The sequence below is a fragment of the Myotis yumanensis genome, unplaced genomic scaffold (genome assembly GCF_028538775.1).
Source record: "Myotis yumanensis isolate MYYU_CA2020_CCGP unplaced genomic scaffold, mMyoYum1.0.hap1 SCAF_9, whole genome shotgun sequence".
NCBI classification, from domain to species: domain Eukaryota; kingdom Metazoa; phylum Chordata; class Mammalia; order Chiroptera; family Vespertilionidae; genus Myotis; species Myotis yumanensis.
In genome coordinates this window covers 78974535-78994472 of record NW_027223760.1, presented here as the reverse complement: position 1 = coordinate 78994472, position 19938 = coordinate 78974535, and the positions used below count along the sequence as shown (strand labels likewise).

The 19938-nt window shown below is 40.5% G+C and overlaps 1 protein-coding gene across 1 annotated transcript in view; it reads left to right on the top strand.

Moving 5' to 3' along the window:
• DPY19L1 (dpy-19 like C-mannosyltransferase 1) overlaps nt 1-19938 on the top strand; it is a 55556-nt gene that overhangs the window by 14375 nt on the left and 21243 nt on the right. The window contains exons 2-11 of the mRNA XM_070424774.1: nt 392-416; nt 1003-1090; nt 3451-3588; nt 6487-6607; nt 7209-7302; nt 11253-11310; nt 14617-14708; nt 16150-16249; nt 17954-18031; nt 18526-18612. Of these exons, the coding sequence (XP_070280875.1) occupies nt 392-416; nt 1003-1090; nt 3451-3588; nt 6487-6607; nt 7209-7302; nt 11253-11310; nt 14617-14708; nt 16150-16249; nt 17954-18031; nt 18526-18612 (881 nt within the window). The remainder of the gene's footprint in view (nt 1-391; nt 417-1002; nt 1091-3450; nt 3589-6486; nt 6608-7208; nt 7303-11252; nt 11311-14616; nt 14709-16149; nt 16250-17953; nt 18032-18525; nt 18613-19938) is intronic.

Below are 19938 nucleotides of genomic sequence, written 5' to 3'. Positions count from 1 at the left end.
CCCCCCGCCCCCTTCCTGAAGTCAGCATCTTTCTTTCTTCCAGGTCACCCCTCGCCATTGGCTGTTCCTCTCACGGTGCTGTTTGTGGGTGTTTCCCTCAGAGGCCACCTTGTATAGTTTGGGCAAATAATAGGCCTTCATATATTTTGTCGAAAGAGCGAGTGAAAATTGTAGACATATGCTTACTTTGCTTTAATTCCTTTGCAATTCAACCAACTGGTATTTTAAGCAGAGTCCTGGGGCTTCTTTTGAAGAGACAATATTCTTCTCCCAGCCCCTCCAATTCCAACACTTATGCATCCCTACCCGTGCATATCTTTGTAATGGTTTCCGTTAAGTTGAAAACATTTCTTTATGTTAACATAATAATCTAATATTTTTTCCCTTCCAGCTGCCGTTGCCGCTGTGCTGCACTGGTAAGATTGTTTTTCTCCTGTGGTCCTCTTTATGCAGATCGTTATAACTTACCTTCGCTATCTTCCTTCGATAAAAGGGGATCATTTCAGTATGATCAAGGTGAATATATATAATCACATGCAACACAGGAATCTGAAAAAGTAGTTTAATTGATAAATCAGGTCAGAGTAATAGAATTTTTTAATAAAGAGATTCATTATTAAAGAGGTTATATTTGAGATTCTATTTCGCTTAACATTAGTATAGTGTTCATGTTGTGAAGATTAATTTTTTTAATCTTCTGGATAGAGAGAAATATGAATTTCATTAATCAGACATTTCTGAAATGGTAATTCAGTGACATTTATAGTCTAAAAATTTTATTGTACTTGGCTTAAAGTATTTTCTGTTTCATTTTAACTTTAAAATCTAACTTGAATGTGTTTTCTTATAGAGAGAAATTTTAGTACAGACGTAAGACATACTGAGCAGAAAAACAAATATGGGTCCCATTGTATTTGCATGTTGTTATGAAATTATCTGCCGATTGTTAGATAATTATTAGTAAGTTTCAGCATTGTTGCTCTGTCGCTCTTGTTTTTGCAGGAGCCACATAACACACCTCTTTGAAAATGATCGTCATTTTTCTCACCTCTCAACATTGGAAAGGGAGATGGCTTTTCGCACTGAAATGGTTAGTTTTCATGTGGTATTTGATTGTAGTATTTTAGAAATCTAAAAATGTTAAGCTTTTTCTTACGGAGATTTTCAGCGATGTTCCAGAGTAGAAAGAGTGGACACCTTCCATCTCATCCCCCAGGTTAACGCCCAGGACACAGCCATTTCTCGTTTCATCCACACCTCCCACACCCCTCTCCTCAAAGCAAACGTCAGCCTTACATCATGTCATCTGTAAACACTCTCATATGTATCTTTTGGGAAGGACTTTTTTGTTGACGACAGTCCTTTTATCACATTTGAAAACAATAAACAGCAATTTTTAATAACATCGAGTGTCAATCCCTGTTTAGATATCCCGATTGACTTTTTTTTTTTTTTTTTTTTTTTTTACAGTTAATGTATTGGTATGTTTGAATCAGGATCCAAACATTGCATTTAGTTGATGTGTCTCTTATTTCTCTCTTAAGCCTTTCAATCTATAAGTTCCTCTTTCATTTTTGTTTTCCTTGCTATTTATGTTTTGAAGAAGCCTGGTCATTTGTCCTATAGAATTACCCTCAGTAATTCATGTATTTAATATGTTCCACTGTCCCAAATGTCCTGGAAATTGATAGATAAGAGTCTCGATAGCTGAAGGTTTGATTTTTTGGGGGGAGGGGCAGGGATACTTCAGAAGTGGGGCTATGCACTGGCTGTACCATGTGAAGAGGCATGCGTAACTGGGTGTCTCACTTTCTGTGATGTTGAGATGGATCAGTGGCTTTAGGTATTGTCGTAGCTGGCCCTCACCCTAGATCAGTTATTTCATTAGGATTTCCAGATGATGACTATCTATTCTATTACCTTTTCTGCATTATTGACTGTAACTCTTCTATAAAGGACTTTCCCATAATACTTATTTGATATCTCTGGGGTGTACCTCATACAGGTAAGGCGGGATCCTTCTTGATTCTTTCTAGATACCACTTTTCGGAAAAATTAGTAGGTTCTCTGGCATCTTCTCATTATGATCTGATGGGTTGAACGTTGTATAAACTTACCCGTCTGTAGGTGCTGAGAGCCTTGCAGTTGGCTCTCTGTCCCCTTGAAAGGACCTCACCAGTGTCCTGTAGCTTCCTTACTTTCTGGTCCTGTAGACATTTTATCTCCTGACCTGGAGTTGTCCAGTTTTTTAAGGAGCCCTGATTCCTTTCAGTGGCAAATGGTATTTAGAGACCACAGTTTTGGTGCTAGATATGCTCATTGCTGCTATTTTATGTTAGATTGGCCTTTTAAATAAATTAGAATTAGGAAACAGTCTTTTTAAGAGAAAATAAATCGTGAATTTTTCTTCATATTTTTAAATTCAAATTTAGTATTTCATGGTTTTTACTTATTTTATATTAAATTTGTATCTTTTCTGTTAGCCTGAGAATCTTGGTTTGAAATTACTTACTTTTGAAGAATAATAGTGCCAAAGGTATTGTTAAAAATGTGATTAAAATATGATAACTGAAAACAAGTTAGGACTTTCTTGCATTTCAATATGACTTAAAGATACATAGTAGGGATGCACAGTAAAATTGCTATATCTTAAAGTTATTGGAAATCATCTCCCAACTTGATAGTTAATTTCTTTCTTTTTTTTTTTTTAAATATATTTTATTGATTTTTTACAGAGAGGAAGGGAGAGAGATAGAGAGTTGGAAACATCGATGAGAGAGAAACATCGACCAGCTGCCTCCTGCACATCTCCCACTGGGGATGTGCCCGCAACCCAGGTACATGCCCTTGACCGGAATCGAACCCGGGACCCTTCAGTCCGCAGGCCGACGCTCTATCCACTGAGCCAAACCGGTTTCGGCGTTAATTTCTTTCTTTAAAATTTTTTTGACATGTAGGTATTTAAATTTGTAATTTTATGATTAGTAAGATATTTACATGATTCCAAAATCAAACTTACAGAACAAGAATTCAAATAAGCTGTTAGGAGAAACATTTTTGGCCAGGTAAGAATTTGTGGCTCATGGTAAATTTTAAGTTCCATAGCAAACCACTCACCCTATTCATAAGATAGCCTCCTCCAACACTTACATTATATGGGTTTTCTTAAATGAGGTATGCTGAGCTATATTATTATTTTTTTAATGTAGAAACTATTTTTGAAGCTCTTTTGAACCCATTTGTTTTAGTTAAGACAGTTATACTAAAATCTGTAGGTTTTTGCAACCTAAGAATTTATCAGTGGTTAGAAAACTGTGAAGTTGATTGTAGCTATTACTTACTTGATTGCTTTGTTTTTGAAACACAGTGTACTTTACGCTTTTTTAAAGCTAATAAGAGGTACAGTAATTATGTGCTTTTTATTATAACTGTAATATGTGCTTATTTCAGGGATTGTATTATTCCTACTTCAAGACTATTGTGGAAGCACCCTCGTTTTTGAACGGAGTGTGGATGATTATGAATGATAAGCTGACTGAATACCCCCTTGTTATTAATACATTAAAAAGGTTCAATCTTTACCCTGAGGTAAGTTAGTTTTTTCATTGTGATTGTCTTACTTTAAAAAAGAGTGTTATTTGTATTAAATGCTAATTCTAAATCACAGATATGATTCAAAATAAAATTTATTCTATTTTTAAAAAGAATGTATCTCTTCTTGGAAAGGAATGTGAAGAGCATCATTAGTTTGAAGGGCGTTAACAGATGCAGTGGGGACTGTTCTGACTGCGTGGCTTAGGAAATGTGCAGATTGTCTGGGAGGTGTGCTTGAGCGGGGTGTAACAGGGCAGCACCATTCATGTCACATGTCACTGGCCACAGTGCTTCTTCCTTCTCTGGGATGCTTCCTTTAACTGGAGGTATATTCTTCCGGTGGCCCACCCTCCAGGCGAGGGAGGAAGGCAGTGACATCAGTAACTGGTTTTGGCCTCCCCTTTACCATCCCTGCTTCCAGGTGACACATCCCTGAGCTCCTCCAGGGCCCAGCGGAGCCGTGCCTTCCTCAGTGCCGGCCAGTGACCTGATGGGTGGTGCTCCAGTTGTGCCCACTTCCCCTGGGTCCCTTTTTAGCACACCTGCTGCCAGCAGCATGGGCGCTGGCATGGGCCTGATGCCAGCGCCGGAGGCCTCGGTCTCTGCAGGGCCCCGAGCCCTGGCTGGCTCAGTACCAGTACCGAGCGGGGCTCCCGCTCGTCTCCAGTGAGTGAGAGGAGTTGAACTTGCCGGTCAGTGAGTTAGCCCGGCTGATGGATGGGCAGACAGGCTGGTAAACTGCCCCCGGCTCAGTGCTCTCCTGCTTCCTGAGGCCTTTCTATAACCATATGCACATTTGCTTCTGCAGAAGGAGGATCCAAGAAAGATGGGATCACATGGCGCATGTTTTTAAAATAAATGCCTTTTGTCTTTTAAGACTATTTATAACCATTTCCCATGTCATCTTCTCTTCCATAGCATCCTTTTTAATGGCTGTGTGCACAATGTACCATTGTTTATTTAGTTCATCTTTTATGAAAATTCTGCTTGTTTTCAACTGTTTAAAATACCCTAACACTGCAGTAAGCATTTTGAACTCAGTCTTTGCACATATCCTTATTTTTTACACTGTAACCTGTTGATGTGGAGCTGTTGAGTTTAACAGAATACATATTTGAATGGTTGTACATGTCGCCAAAGTGCTTGCCAGCTAGGTTACAGCAGCTGAAATTCCCCTGGCAGTGTTTTTGAGAATTCTTGTTTACTGAGTCCTTGCTACTGTGAGTAATCCTTTGCTCTCTCTCTGTGTGTGTATGAATTTACAGGAAAAAAAATGCATTTACACCTTAAAAAGTGCATTTTCATGCCCTTTGTCTAAATTGCCATTGGAATTTTATAAGAGCTCATTCATTATGTGGAGAACGTTAATACTATGTTATATGGATACAACATTTTCTCCAGCTTTTTGTTAGCCTTTTAGCTTTGTGCATGATGTGTATGTATTATATCTGTGAATTGTTTTAATTATTATTTTCTTTTATTCATATATTTAAAAAATCTTTTTAATTGTGACAATTATGTTTTTAAGATTTACATTTTTAGTTTATCTGGGGTTTGTTTCAGTGTCGTGTGGGGTAGAGTCTAATATTTTTTTCACAGTGGTCGTCTGTGTGACCTACCACCTAGATGTGTGCTCCGTCTTCTCCCCACATTCATTATACACATTGTTGTACATTTATGCTTCTGTTTTTGTTTTTATTTTTTACATATATCTTTATTGGTTTCAGAGAGGAAGGGAGAGGGAAAGAGAGAGAGAAACATCAATGATGAGAGAGAATCATTGGTCGGCTTCCTCCTGCACGCCCTCTACTAGGGATCGAGCCTGCAACCCAGGCATATGCCCTTGACCAGAATCGAACCCGGGACCCTTCAGTCCGCAGGCTGATGCTCTATCCACTGAGTCAAACCAGCTAGGGCACTTGCTTCTGTTTTGGACTTTGTATTTAATATGGCCTTCGGTTGAGGTCCTGAGGCAGACTTTGAGATTGAGATTTCCTGCAGGACGTGTGTGGAAGGGATGCCCTTAGGGTCAGTGCCAGGAGGTGGAAGAAGGAAGCAGGATTAGGCAGGATTAGGAGTTGGGCTGTGATGCAGTCGCTATAAAGACAGCAGCCAATCCCATGGGAGCCCTGGAGCTGGGAGGGCTCTGCACAATTGTCCTACCTGGAGGCAAGGGCTCTGGGACTAGTCAGTCAAAGGATGTAGTTGTCCTTGGGCAGTGAGGGTGACCTTTAGTGAATTTACGCATTAGCAGAGGGTAGTTCTCAGAGAGGGACTCAGCTGAGAGCTGCCAGCTATCATCCTCCCAGCTGCTGGGGCGGGAGGGCCACAGGCCTGGAGGTCTGGGTGGCAGTCCACCCACCCACATGGGGTGCTTTGATCTGTTGGCTATTCTTGTGCCAGGATCACACTATTTTAATTGTAAGAAATACTTTTATGTGTGTTAGGACAGTCTCTTCAGTTCTCTCCTTTTTGTAATTCTTCTAGATTAAAGTTCCTGACAGATACTTGAAATTTGTTTAGTATTGTTTTATGTGTATGAATTAATTTGAGGGAGAATTCACATCTCAAAAAATTAGATCTATTCAGGAAGACATCTCTCTGATTGTTCAACTCTTCTATATTCCTCAGTAGTTCTATAGCTCTTGACCATATAAATCTTGCATGTTTCTGGTTATATTTTATTCTTGCCAGTGGTGAATGTTGAGGACTGACTAGCGAGGAGTCTGTGTTGGGGAGTGTCAGACTCATCTTAGTAGACTTCAGAGATGCCCAGTAGATGGTACCGGAAGGGAAAATTGGACAATGATCAAGTATCTTAAAACTATTCCAGTAATGAAACTTTAGAGGCTAATATCTTTCCTCATAATGTCTCTATTTTTTAAAAATTAGGTCATCTTAGCCAGCTGGTACCGAATTTATACCAAAATAATGGACTTCATTGGCATTCAGACCAAGATCTGCTGGACGGTCACCAGAGGGGAAGGACTCAGTCCCATCGAGAGCTGTGAAGGCAAGTTTCTCTCTACGACCTTGTCCAGTAGGTTGTTGCAGCCCAATAGACTTACCCAAACGTACGGTCTGAACAACCACCATTTTATTCTGCTTACGGATGTGAGGAGTCAGGATGTGGCTGGGGGTGCAGGGCTGGTCCGTTTCCCTGATGTGAGAGGCCTCGGCTAGTCCCCAATGGCTGGGAAGACTGGTGTCACCTGGGGGCTGCTACACTTTCCTTCTGGCTCCTGGGCCGCGGTGACTGCGAGGCTGGGCTCAGCTGGGGCGCCGGCATGTTCCCTTGCCAGGCAGCTGGGCTTTTGTATAGCGTGCACCTCAGGGTGGCCACTTGGGACCTTGCCTCAGCAGTCACATAGTGTGGCTTCTGCGTTCTCTGTTGAAGTAGTCACAAGCCCAGGCAGAGCCGAAAGCTGGGGGGAGACCCCGTACTCCCACACGAGGAGTGTCTGTCCACGGCTGTTCCCCTTCCATCTGAGCTCCGCAGTAATGGTGTGTGTATGGATGGAAACCAAGGCAACCATTTTCAAAATAAGCATGTTTACTATAAACTGCCAGATGCATGAAGTAATTTCTAGAGCATATGTTTTGTTCATTTAAAGGATTGGGAGATCCGGCTTGCTTTTATGTTGCTGTCATTTTTCTTTTAAATGGACTGATGATGGCATTATTCTTCATTTATGGCACATACTTAAGGTAAGACTGTTCATTGGGAATATTTTAGTTTGTGTTTTAATAATGTTTACTAGAATAATCTAAACAGTGAGAGTAGCATTAAAATGTGGTTCAGTTTTATAAAAATGCCATTTCTGATATATCTGCTTATAGATATAAAATTACTTCCCATTTGGATGATTTCACCATTGTCATGGCCAGCCAAACTGAAAATCATTAGAGGTTTAAATACAACCTGGTGGGCTTATGCGATACATTTTAGGTATTCGTAAGCATTTGAGCATAAGCAATATGTGTTATTTACATAAAATGTAATGGGAAGGACCACTCATTACCAGGTGATGTCAGTGGCTCTTCCTTTTCTAATGTTAAACTAGGAATATATTCTGTGCAGGTATTTACCATCCGACCTGATTTACTAGTAATTGAGCAGCATTCCTGCCCTAACCAGTTTGGCTCAGTGGATAGAGCATCGGCCTGCGGACTCAAGGGTCCCAGGTTCGATTCCAGTCAAGGGCATGTACCTTGGTTGCGGGCACATACCCAGTAGGGAGTGTGCAGGAGGCAGCTGATCGATGTTTCTAACTCTCTATCCCTCTCCCTTCTTCTCTGTAAAAAATCATTAAAATATATATTTTTTAAAATTGAGCAGCATTCCTAAAACTGAAAGATTGAGCATTTTCTAAGAGTTTTTCTATTTATCGCTCTCTTTTTTGACCAATCTCCACGCTATTTACTTATTGAACTATTTTACCATGAGAGTATCCTTAGAACATTCTTTTTTCCTGCTTGCTGATTCTTCGTATGACAGAAGTATGAGCATAGTATACGTGTGCTTTTCAGTTTGAGTTCATGGGTTTGAATCCGCTATTCTCCCATTGTCTGCTTTACTTTGCAAGTGTGGCTTTTCATGTTAGTGCCTCTGTTGAGTTCTTAGCTCAGTGTTTGAGGATACAGCAGCTACTCAAAAATTTTTATCAAATGCGGTAGCAGGTAGATCAGTTGAGAATATATTTGCATATAGATTGAAGATACTTTGATGCTAAGATTTCTGACTTAAGTCTCAGAACGTCTTTTTAATGATTTAATTGGGAGAGACTGAAATGAAAATACATGATTTAAATGTGTGAAAAATTTTGTTTTTGAAACGAGACAACTTAACCCAGAGTTAAGTTGACCAGGAGAGCAGGCTGACTTGCGGGGAGCAAAGCCAGCATGCCGTGTGTCCTGGGAGCAAGGAGGGGAGGCTGGGCGTTTGGTGCTCTTGCCGAGCACTGCCCATCTGTCTTACGGATGGCTTTATTACATTTGGGAGATTAGATTTTAAGTAAGAGAAGTTAAAATATGGAAATGACATTATTGCTGAGTCGCTAATCTATAGCCATGCTCTTTTTTCATTGCAAGAAGGATTTCTGTGCATTTATTAAAGTCATCATTCAGTATAATTTCCTTAAGTGCCTGTTATAACCGTTGCTTCAAAGGCTGAAGGTACAGTACCCACTGCAGAGTGTCCTTAGCTGTCCATTGTCCTAGGCTGTTGTGATTAAGGCTGGAGGGCAGCTTTATGGAAGCTCTGAGTCAGGTGGAACCTGTTAACATTGAGTTTTTATGTGATTTGAGTAAATGATGTGGGAAGCAAGAGTTACTGCCAGTTCTTTGGTTTGCCTTTACATTATTATCTATATCTATATCTATATCTATATCTATATCTATATCTATATCTATATCTATATCTATATCTATAGCAACAAGGTCTTTCAGGGCTGTACTGTGGGGGTGAAGTGTTTTATCAGCTTAACTGAAGTGGAAGTTATATATAGAAGAATGTTTCAGAAGGGATTGGGTAGGAAGGAGACCTAGTGAGTTAGAAGACACCGTCTTCTATGTGAGAATAGAACAAGGTAATGTTTGCAAGACACTAGAAGAATGCCTGCCCTCAGAACACATTTTTTAATTGAATGAAGTGAATTAATAAACTGAGCTCAGGGTTGCCATATATCAAAGGCACAATAAGAATATATATCTATCACATAAACTTCATTGGCATTCTAGTTCCGGAAATATTTTTTCAATAGACTCACCTGAAGCTTTCCCTCTGTAGATTCCACTCTTTCCTTAGAGCTAGGTGTTTATTGAAGAAATGCACATATAGCACTTGTGTACCCAGCTCTAGCCGAAGCTCTTCACTGTCATAAACTCATTCATCCTCAGGGTTAGCCTGTGAGGTCGGTTAACCATTTTATAGGTGAGGAAACTGGGGCACAAGGACATTAAGTAACTCTCCGAGGTCACGTAGCTGGTCAGGTGCAGATGGATTGCTTTGGATCCATGCCACCGAAATGTGCAGGAAAAAAGAAAATTATCAAGTTATTAAGCGTCAGAACTGAAGCATCTACATTCTTACCCCCTCATTTTATATCTAATGCACTCAAGGCTCAGAAGGTGAGTGAGACGTGTGAGCAAAAGTGGTAGATGTTTAGCAAGCTTAGAGTGCTTTACAATTTGCACCACAGCAGCTTTTGCATTTTCTGACAGTTGGTGGTCATATTGCAAAAGAAACTTTTTTAACCACTAGGGAATGCTGAAATATCAACTGATCAACTGTAATGGGGGAAAATCAGTTTTAAGTGTTCTGGTTAGACATCTTTCCTATGTAGCAAAATAAAAGGACCCCTGTGGTATGCTCTAAGGATGGAGGGGAGAGAGGAGGTGCTGGGGCACGTTGTGGAATGATTGGGAGTCACGTCGTGTCATGGTGCTGGTAACGCAGCATTTCGTGTAGATAGGCAGGGCGAAAAGTGCACCCGGAAACCCGCCTCCCTGGCCAGCGAAGCAGAGCTGTCTGCACCCATGGGAGGTGCTGCACCATAACCTGCATTATGGTGGAACACTAAAGGATTTCGAGGTGGGGAAGACAGGATGCAGAAGAATTATAGGAAAATATTGACATCTCACTACACAAAATGAACTACATAAAATTCAGGTTTCTGGTAGAATACACCATAAATTATACCAAGAGACTGTCACAGAAATGATAATAAAAGAAAATGATTTCCCTAATCTTTAATGAGGGAAGCAGACCATCCAATAGAAAAAGGACAAGAATGTGAACAGGCATCTTACAGAAGAGAAAATGCACCTTGTCAAGCAAAACCAAACAAAACCAGCCCCACTGCGATGAAGCTGTGTGATAGGCAGGAAGCACAGCTCACAGCACCAGCGAGGAGCGCTCCCACCGTGTGATGGCAAAGTGGGGCAGGCCGGGCCCATCAGCCTGTGTTACAGAGAAGGGGGTGTGGATGGTATGGCGTTTTCTGGAAGTTCACATTCTTTGACTTGGCCGCCTCACAGTTAGGTCTATCCTTTAGAACAGTGGTTCTCAACCTTGGCTGCACATTAGAATCACCTGGGAATCTTTTTAAGATCCTGATTTCTGGGCCTCATCCTCTGGAAATTCTGTTTCTTTGTTATGGGGTGGGGCCACAACATTAGTAACAAAGAAACAGAATTTCTGGAGGATGAGACCCAGAAATCAGGATTTTAAAAAGATTCCCAGGTGATTCTAATGTGCAGCCAAGGTTGAGAACCACTGCTATAGAATGAAAGCACCAGCATTTACGTATAAGGGTGTTTATTTGAACTTTTTAAAATTATTTCAGCAAGGAATTGAAAAATATCTATCTGTCCAGTAACAAAAGGGCGGGACAAGTTGCATTCATATATACTGTGTGATAGTTGTCATCTGTTCAGAAGAGTGCCTTGGGTTACATGTATTGATTAGGAATGATCTTCATGATAAATTAATTAGGAAAGGAGCCAATTCCAGAGGCATGTTAATAGTATGGTCACGTTAAACTACATTGGTAATGGGTCAGAGAAGGATCTGGAAGGAGGGACGCACACATGTGATTGCAGGGTGGGCTGGGCCCGGCCTGGGTTCGGTGACCTGAGCCCGTCTTCTCCTCTTGCAGCGGCAGCCGGTTGGGAGGCCTGGTCACGGTGCTGTGCTTCTTCTTCAATCACGGAGAGGTAGGCCGTCTCCAGGATTATTTTCAAAATCCTTGGGGCATTTTACTTCCAGAAATACAAAGTTTATTCTATGATAGTCAAATATTTTTAAAATTTTAGGAAATTTTACTTATTGAAATGCAGGTTTCTTTTTAAAATTTAATGTCTTTACAATTTATAATAGCATTCTTTAAATGTTCGACCTTATTTTGATTCAAATTTTAAACACTAGCATTTATTGTAAGTTAGCTTTTCATCATCCTGGTAGCTTTTATGTGGTACATCTCTTAGTGGTGAAGAAATCATGGGTCTCTATCGATGCTTTATATAACTTCAAACTGAAAGCTCACGGTGTGAGCCAGCCGTGGACATAGTTAACTTCCTGGTGTGGGGATAACTTATAGGAGCTATATCACACACTTCTGTTTTAATGTATTTATAATAAGCTTTGATAGACTTTAAGTATCCTTTGTATTTTATCTTAGTTATAAATTTTCACGTGCCCAAGGGCTTTCTTAGGAGACAGCTTTGTAGAAAGCATGGACTCTGGATCCTGCCCACTGGTGTTCAGATCCTGGCTCTGCCATTTGGTGGCTGTAGCCTGGACAAGTCATATCCTCTCACTTGCCTGCGTTTCCTCTTCGTACCTGGGCATAATGGTGTTCCCCATTCATGGGATTATTGGGGGCATTAAATGAATTCATATGTGTACAGTGCCTACGACCATCTTTGACACATAGGTAGCTGCTCTATAATTGTTAGTCTATATTATTATTAGTAACTTAGTTTAGATTAAAGTGTAACGTAAATTCAGGGTACCAGTGAAATCCTTTCACTAACTCAGTTGTAATTGAATTCCTAGTAATGTACCTCTGACCAGTTTTCTTTCATGTTAAGTTTTGTGGGAAGGAAAGAGAGAGGTCAGCTTGCTTTTTGAGTTTATACACTAAGTGGCTGCAGTCTTTGAAAATGCATGTTCGAAAACTCAACCAGGAGTCACTCTGAACTTCACAGTGCTGTCAAGGTTGAACTTGTAAAATAGTGGGTGGGTTACTTATGGATATTGAATTAACCCATGGTTAGTATTTAGAATCACAGAGATTTAAAGCTGGAGTGATCTTATGGGGTAGAGCATTTGACTGATGATTACAATACAAACATCCATTAATTGGTTTGGTCTGCGTTTTGAGCAAAAACCAGGAATTATTTGGTTCTTTTTGACGGTGGATGCTGCTCAGTGTCATAGGATGGGCCATGGAACATAAAGCACAGCTTCTGTGCGAATGACCAGGAAACAGGAAGTGACTGCCAGCCACGGGAGCACCGAGAGTTCACGTAGATGCTGCAGGCAGGGATCACGGAAACCCATACAATGTTATTAACAGTGTCACCCAAGAGATTCAATACAATGGGAACATGCGAAACCAAGTTTTGAAGAGTGCTGCCCGTCAGGCTGAAAGGCCTGCTGGTCACCTCAGTGTTAGGGGTTAATTCCGGACCTTCTGTTCTTCATATAATTTTGATACTCGAGACCATGAGCATCATTCCTTACAAGGTCTTCTGGTTTTTAACGATGCAATCCGACTGTTCAGTTCATCTTTCAGGTGGATAGATTTTTCATTTTTCAGCTACTTGCTATATTTATTTAGCTATGCTTAGCTATCACTTTCTTCTTAGGAAAAGGTGACTCAATGTGATTAGAATTGTGGTTTTACTAAAATGGTCAAGGAAATCATTGTACTCACACCAGTAAGTGTAGCTTAGAGTAGAAAAGGACCATTTTGAGTAATGACATATATTAAAATTGAGAGCGTACATTGAAGTTTTGGGTAAAATAATGGTGAGAACTCAAGGAACTGAGGACTATTTTATTATAATTTTATTTTTCAGGTTGTGAGATTTCTCAGACCCTTTTTTTTCTGACTTCTAAATACTTTGCCTAAATTGTAGGATTGCTGTATGGGGAGGGGTGTCAACTCCAGCCGTGCCTGTCCCTGCAGTTAGTGAACTTCCCACAGGGTCACGTGCTCTGCTCCCTGCGATTGCTGGGGGCCTGCTAATTGGTGCCCTTCTTTTTTAGCAGAGCTATTTTAATCATGGAAGCGAGTGGTTTATGTGCCAGAAAATAGTTGTGAATTGTTACTGGCTTTTAAGTTCTATTTCCATTATTTAGTTTGCTTTGAACTTGAGTCTAAGATAGTATATGACATACTTTTAAAAATAATCTTTCTCTCAGATGGTTTTTACAAGGGAAAATTTTTGCCTGCAGAAAAGAACTAGAAAATGTATAATGTGAAAGGATTAACCCAATTATTTAAAACAAATTTAAATCCGAAACATGAAAACTCAATAAAGGATCATTGCTGAGAGTAATGATCGATAATATTGAAGTTATACATTTCATAATAAAATTACGCAGATGACTTCTAGGTTTTTCCAGTGTTGATCCTGTCCCTGTTCAGAGCTATTGCTAAGATGCAAGCTCCCACCTGCTTTAGATGCTTCCTCATGTGCGATACGCTTATGCGGCATGCTTGACCCTTAGCATGATGCGCTTGAACAGCATTGAGATCAGTGTATAAAAAATGAATAAATATTTTTGCCCAATTTTGACTGTTAGGAATTTATTACATGTGAAATAGGTTTGTTTTGTTTTTTTCGTGATGAGATTTAAAAACTTACTCTCAATCGTGACGGATGTTGTTTTATATAAACCATGCTCACAGATGTAAAGATATGCATACATGAAAAGGAAAATCTTTTAAACCAAAGTAATTCAAAGTATATAAAGGGATTACTTTAGAGGCATAGCTAATTACTTTTTTTGTTACCTGTAACATTTTTCTGACCTGCATTAGTTTCTTAAATATTTTTAACTGAACTGAGATGAAAATATTAATATAGATGTACTATTTCTGATTACTTACTGACATAGTTATGTTATTTATATAAGATTTGGAAAGAAATTCTCAGAACACTTTGAAAATAGTCTCATAGTCCTTAGAATATTCTTGTATGGCAGATAAGCAGTAAATGATAACATTCCGATGTACATTAAAATGGAAGCACTGAAAGGTGAAGTGTTCGGCTCTTTGTTGTTGACACTTCACGATGTTAATATTTCACGGGATCTGTGCTGTGTGTCTCCTGCTCACTAACATTTCCCACTTCCCAGTTTTGCTGTTGGTGGAAAGTTGGTAGCGTGTCTGACAACACACTATTTAAATTACGTGTGAACAAACCTCTCTGTGCGTAGAAACAGCAGCTCTCCCCCGGGATGTCTCCACAAGTGTAGCCAGCACGCCTCACGCTGTGCATTCTCTCTAGTGCACCCGCGTGATGTGGACGCCGCCGCTCCGAGAGAGCTTCTCCTACCCGTTCCTCGTGCTTCAGATGTTGCTCGTGACTCACATTCTCAGGTAACTGACTTTCTTTCTTCTGCACTGAGTAACTGCAGCTAGAATTTTTAATCTTTCATAATAAAAACAACCAATATAATAACATAACTAAGAGGATGCCGATGCTAGGTGGAGTTCAGAGGTAGTGGGAAAATGCTTTCATCTTCTGATTATTCTCTACAAACAGAAGAACCACATGGCACCTTGTAACCTGCTACACCCAGACATGAGTGAACACAGACAACGCAAACCAGTTTCATGGAATGGAACCCTTGTTATGTAGGATGCAATCACATCTATTCTTTCCCCTCTACTCCATTATTGCTGGTTCTTACCTAAGTCAATTTGGTAACTCAGGAGTGGCCACCTGGATCCTTCAGTGCTTGTGTGGGGGCAGGCTGGAAAGAAAGAGTTGGACAGCAGAGCACAGAGGCAGGTCCTCTGGGTTAGGGGTGCTTGGGGCATAAGAAAGATGGGCAGGGCACCTCCTGTCCTAAGGGTTCCTCACTCTGTCAGGGGCACACCTTGTGGCCTCAGGATGCTAACATGGACACTTCACTTTGTGAGGATGTTAGGTGTGTTGGAGCTTTGCATTGGCTCACCGTTTCAGGAGGAAAGTGGTTCTTAAAACTAACCTACAAGATAAAAATACTTCACGCTACTAAAAATCCTAAATTACAAGTAGGACCAAAGTGAGGCGTGGACAGGTGGCTTCTGAGCGACCCCGCCTTTGGGTCCTCTTCTCTTGTCCGTGTCCTACCTGAGCAGGGCCTGTTTTTCTCCCACGTCCTCCCCAGTGTCTCCCCCTCCCCACCGCCAGCTGCTCAGCCTGAGTCCCTGCAGGACTTGCCTGCAGACTCCCGAGCACTGAATGTGCTGCTCCTGTGCTCTTTCAGGGCCCTCGGTCTCTCCGAATGGGTCTACTGAGAGCATTACACGTCTTTGATTAAGAATTTGCCAAACATTGCCCTAATCGGTTTGGCTCAGTGGATAGAGCATCAGCCTGCAGACTCAAGAGTCCCAGGTTCGATTCCGGTCAAGGGCATGTACCTTGGTTGCGGGCACATCCCCAGTAGGGGGTGTGCAAGAGGCAGCTGATCGATGTTTCTCTCTCATCGATGTTTCTAACTCTCTATCCCTCTCCCTTCCTCTCTGTAAAAAATCAATAAAAATATATTTTAAAAAAAAAAAGAATTTGCCAAACATAGTTAGGAAAAGTTCAGTGGTTATGCCGACCCAGCTGCCTCCCTCTCCGGCCGGCTTTGTTTTTATAGTAATAATGGGTATTTACTTCTCAAAGGTTGTTGTAATTGAGTGTCAGGAGGCATAATTTCTAACCCATTGGCTCACTTTGCCCACTTTATGCTAGAACCAGATCATGTTTAGAGATTCTAATTTGCAGCAGTTGGGAGCCACGCTTGAATGCTTGTTAAACTCACTGATCCTTATTCATCCTCTCAAGGGCCACGAAACTCTATCGAGGAAGCTTGATTGCTCTGTGCATCTCCAATGTGTTCTTCATGCTCCCGTGGCAGTTCGCTCAGTTCGTACTTCTGACTCAGGTAAGTGCTTAGTTCTCTAAACTGACTTAAGAGTGGCGCGTTTAATCATGCACACTCATTGTATACAATTGTAGAACTGAGACTTATACGATTCTAAGTCTAGGATGATTTTTGTTAATCCTTTTAAACCAAGTTCAGAGTAGGGGACTACATAAGATTTACTAATAATTGGTGTTAATTATTTATCTACTAGTGGAATGCATTGATTGAACTCACATTTGTAGGAATGCGTATCAGTATTATTTATTATTTGTTAGTGTTTAAAAGAGGACAGGGGCTCTAACTTTAGGTATTTCTCTTAGGTGAATGCATTTCTTTATGAATAGTTGTGCATTCTTACACCTGGGGTTGATACACATAGGATAACATAGGATGGGTAGCTGAACAGTTTGTGCTTTATGGAACTCCCCTTCGACCTGTGATCTGTGTATCATCTGTCTTTCCATGTGCTCGTCTCCCTTTCCTTCAAACAGAGGTCTGTACAAGGTCAGGTTCGCTTGTAGAGCGGGTCCCCCACCCACCCACCCCCTCTTCTCCACTGTCACTGGGTCATGTGAGTCACTCAGACAGCACAGTGTTCCAGGGGACAAACCTGGTGAAGGGAACCTTGGTTTTCTTGCTAATAGGCAATTGGTTGTAGATTCTTTGGAGATAAACCACTTGATGAATGGAACTTACGTCATGTGTTTAAGTATTTGGCTGTTTGCAGTCTTTTACCCTGTTTACCTAGTGGGCGGAGCATGGAATTCTATTTGAATTCCTTTCTCCATGAAGGAGGGTGGAGAGGCATCATTTGAATAATAGCTGTACTTTCCTGGAGGTGCTCTTTCCCCCACTCAGTCAGTTCCTCGAAATACCCCAGTACTCTTAGAGTACTTGGTAACTACATACCGTTTTCCTCAAAACTATAAAGAAAGTTAAAATACCTTTGTAGTGAAAGTACTTCTTGCCGAACCAGTTTGGCTCAGTGGATAGAGCATCGGCCTGCGGACTCAAGGGTCCCGGGTTCGATTCCGGTCAAGGGCATGTGCCCTGGTTGCGGGCACATCCCCAGTGGGGGGCGTGCAGGAGGCAGCTGATCGATCTCTCTCATTGATGTTTCTAACTCTCTGTCCCTCTCCCTTCTTCTCTGTAAAAAATCAATAAAATATATTAAAAAAAAAAAAAGTACTTCTTATTTGAAATTTGATAAATTTGATAACTAACACTTGAATATTTATGAAAGAAAACATTAATAGAGATATTTGTAAAGCATGACTAACAAGCAGAACTTAATGTGTTATACACACATGCATTACATAATTATTTTTTGAGTTTAATGTAACTTCTTTAATTATGTACTAATCATAGTGTTTTAATTAAATTTTAATATTTTTTGATTGGGCAAGGCACTTTGTAATTTTACCTGTTGATAATAGAGTAACTCTGACATCAGAGTATTGTTTTGGTTAACCCACAGAGTAGATAATGTAAATGGTTAATTGAGAAAGCTGTGTATGGAAAAGAAAAATCAACCAATGTTTGCTATATTAATATATTCACCATATTCAATAATAAATTGATAGGTAAGAGGGAAAGTAAAGAACTTGCTTTCAAAATAAATAAAAATCAATTTGAAACAATAAAAATGATCCTTTTTTATTCTTACAGCTATTCATTGTATATATAATTTTTATTTTTAACTTAATTTTTATTCAATTTCAGATTGCATCATTATTCACAGTATATGTTGTGGGATACATTGATATATGCAAATTACGGAAGATCATTTATATACATATGGTAATGGTTTTTAAATTTGTTTTTTTCCCCTTGAGTTTGACCTCAAAACAAACTCCTGATTAGTATTTGATTTGTTTATGTTAAAACTGGTCGTTCCATGATTCCATAACTAAAACAAGTGTCCTTCAGAAACTGTGACATAATTAACAGGCCTGTTTTAAATAGGCCACCCAGCAGTTTTAAGTTAGGTCATATTTTCTGATTTGAGGCTGTGCCTGACTTGCATGTTATCTGTAAGAGGGATAATTCATGAAAGAGAAACACAGAACGTCATTATCCGGGGCCTTCTGTTGAAATGACGAAGAGTGTGCATTTGCTGAGCTCTGCCTGTCCGGTGACCTTTCTGGTTTCGAGGTGTGGCCTAGGGCCTGGGCTGTGTTCTCTTTTGAGCAGTTTGAATTTTGTCTATCGTGGGCATGTGCAATTTCCAGGATAATAATAAAACTTTATTTTGTTCTTTGTGCATTAATTATATTTTTCTTGGATTTTTCCAGATTTCTCTTGCACTTTGTTTTGTTTTGATGTTTGGAAACTCAATGTTATTAACTTCTTATTATGCTTCCTCTTTGGTGATTATTTGGGTAAGTGTTCTTTAAGTACATGGCTGTTTTGAAATGAATGGTTTATCCATTTCTTTATCACCGGCTTGGGATTTGTGAGGGATTTTCTGTAAGAAGCATCTCAGTGAAGCACCTAGTGCATAGAACGCCCACGTATTCACTTCCCAGACAGGAGAGAAGCACAGCAGAGGTTGCCATTGGAAAGCATGGCACTTGCCTCATTGTCTAATGTGCCCTTTCTCCTTCCTCATCTCTTCTGTCACCTAAGCGTTGGTCCCAGGGTGAATTTCTTCTTTATCTTGTCGTCCTCTCCCCTTTTTGGTTTTTATCTGATTCTTGCTTCCCTCTCTGACCCCCTTTCCTGCCTGTGGCTTCTCCCAGCAGTCTCTCCTCCTTGCTCCACGGGATCAGAGGCTCGACGCCTTGGGTGTTAGGGTTTTCCCCGTATTGATTTGCATGAAATAGTCAGGTAGTTTAAGTCAGTGGTAATTCAGTTAGAGTTGCTAGATCACCACAGGGTTAGATGATCAGGACACCATGGTAAGGAATTGGAGCAAACAGGGAAAGGCCACCTACCTCCTCTGCCACTTTGGTCAGATGGCTTTCTAAATATAAATTTTCCTGAATTCGAGGACTTCAGAGGGGGTTATGCCTTTTTTTATCAATGGGTTTCCCCATACAAAGTTTTGTAACCCTAAGAAGGAAGAAATTGTTCCTCTGTTTAGTCTAGGTAGGTTTCTGGAAGACCAGCACATATTGTCCTGTCTTAAATGAAACGTGTTCTACTTCTTGAATAATCATTTAAGGTGCAGGGCATTCTGGCTTTCTGGATTTCTAGGACCCATTAGCACATTGGAACCTCCTATCTCTTTGTCCCATTTTACAAGTAACATTTATTTAAGATCTTATTCCCCAAGGTCTGCTTCCCTCCAATCTGGACCAACACCCTTTCAGGTTGTGTGGCCTGAGGATACGTAGTCACAGAAAGTAGCACTTAGCTTGAGGTGATGCTGTGTTTCCAACAAGGACAAAAAACCTCATTAGCTGAGTTTGCTGAGATTAATGATAGTTCTTATGGTTAGTGAATTGTGTTTGTAATTGGGAAATGTGAAAACGTGCTCAGTTCTCTATTTTACATGTGTGCATGGGCAAGTCCTGCTGTCACTGAGGCTAAAGTACATGACTCTTGGCACTTGTGCCCAGGGAAGCAGTTGAACGGAAGATGCATGCCAGTCCCATCTCACCTGAGCACAAGTGCAGGGAACTTCTCTTCGTTCAGTTGAGCACTGCAGTGTGTTGGGTCTCCTACTGGGTGCTCGACATTGAGGGGTGTCGTAGGTATGAATG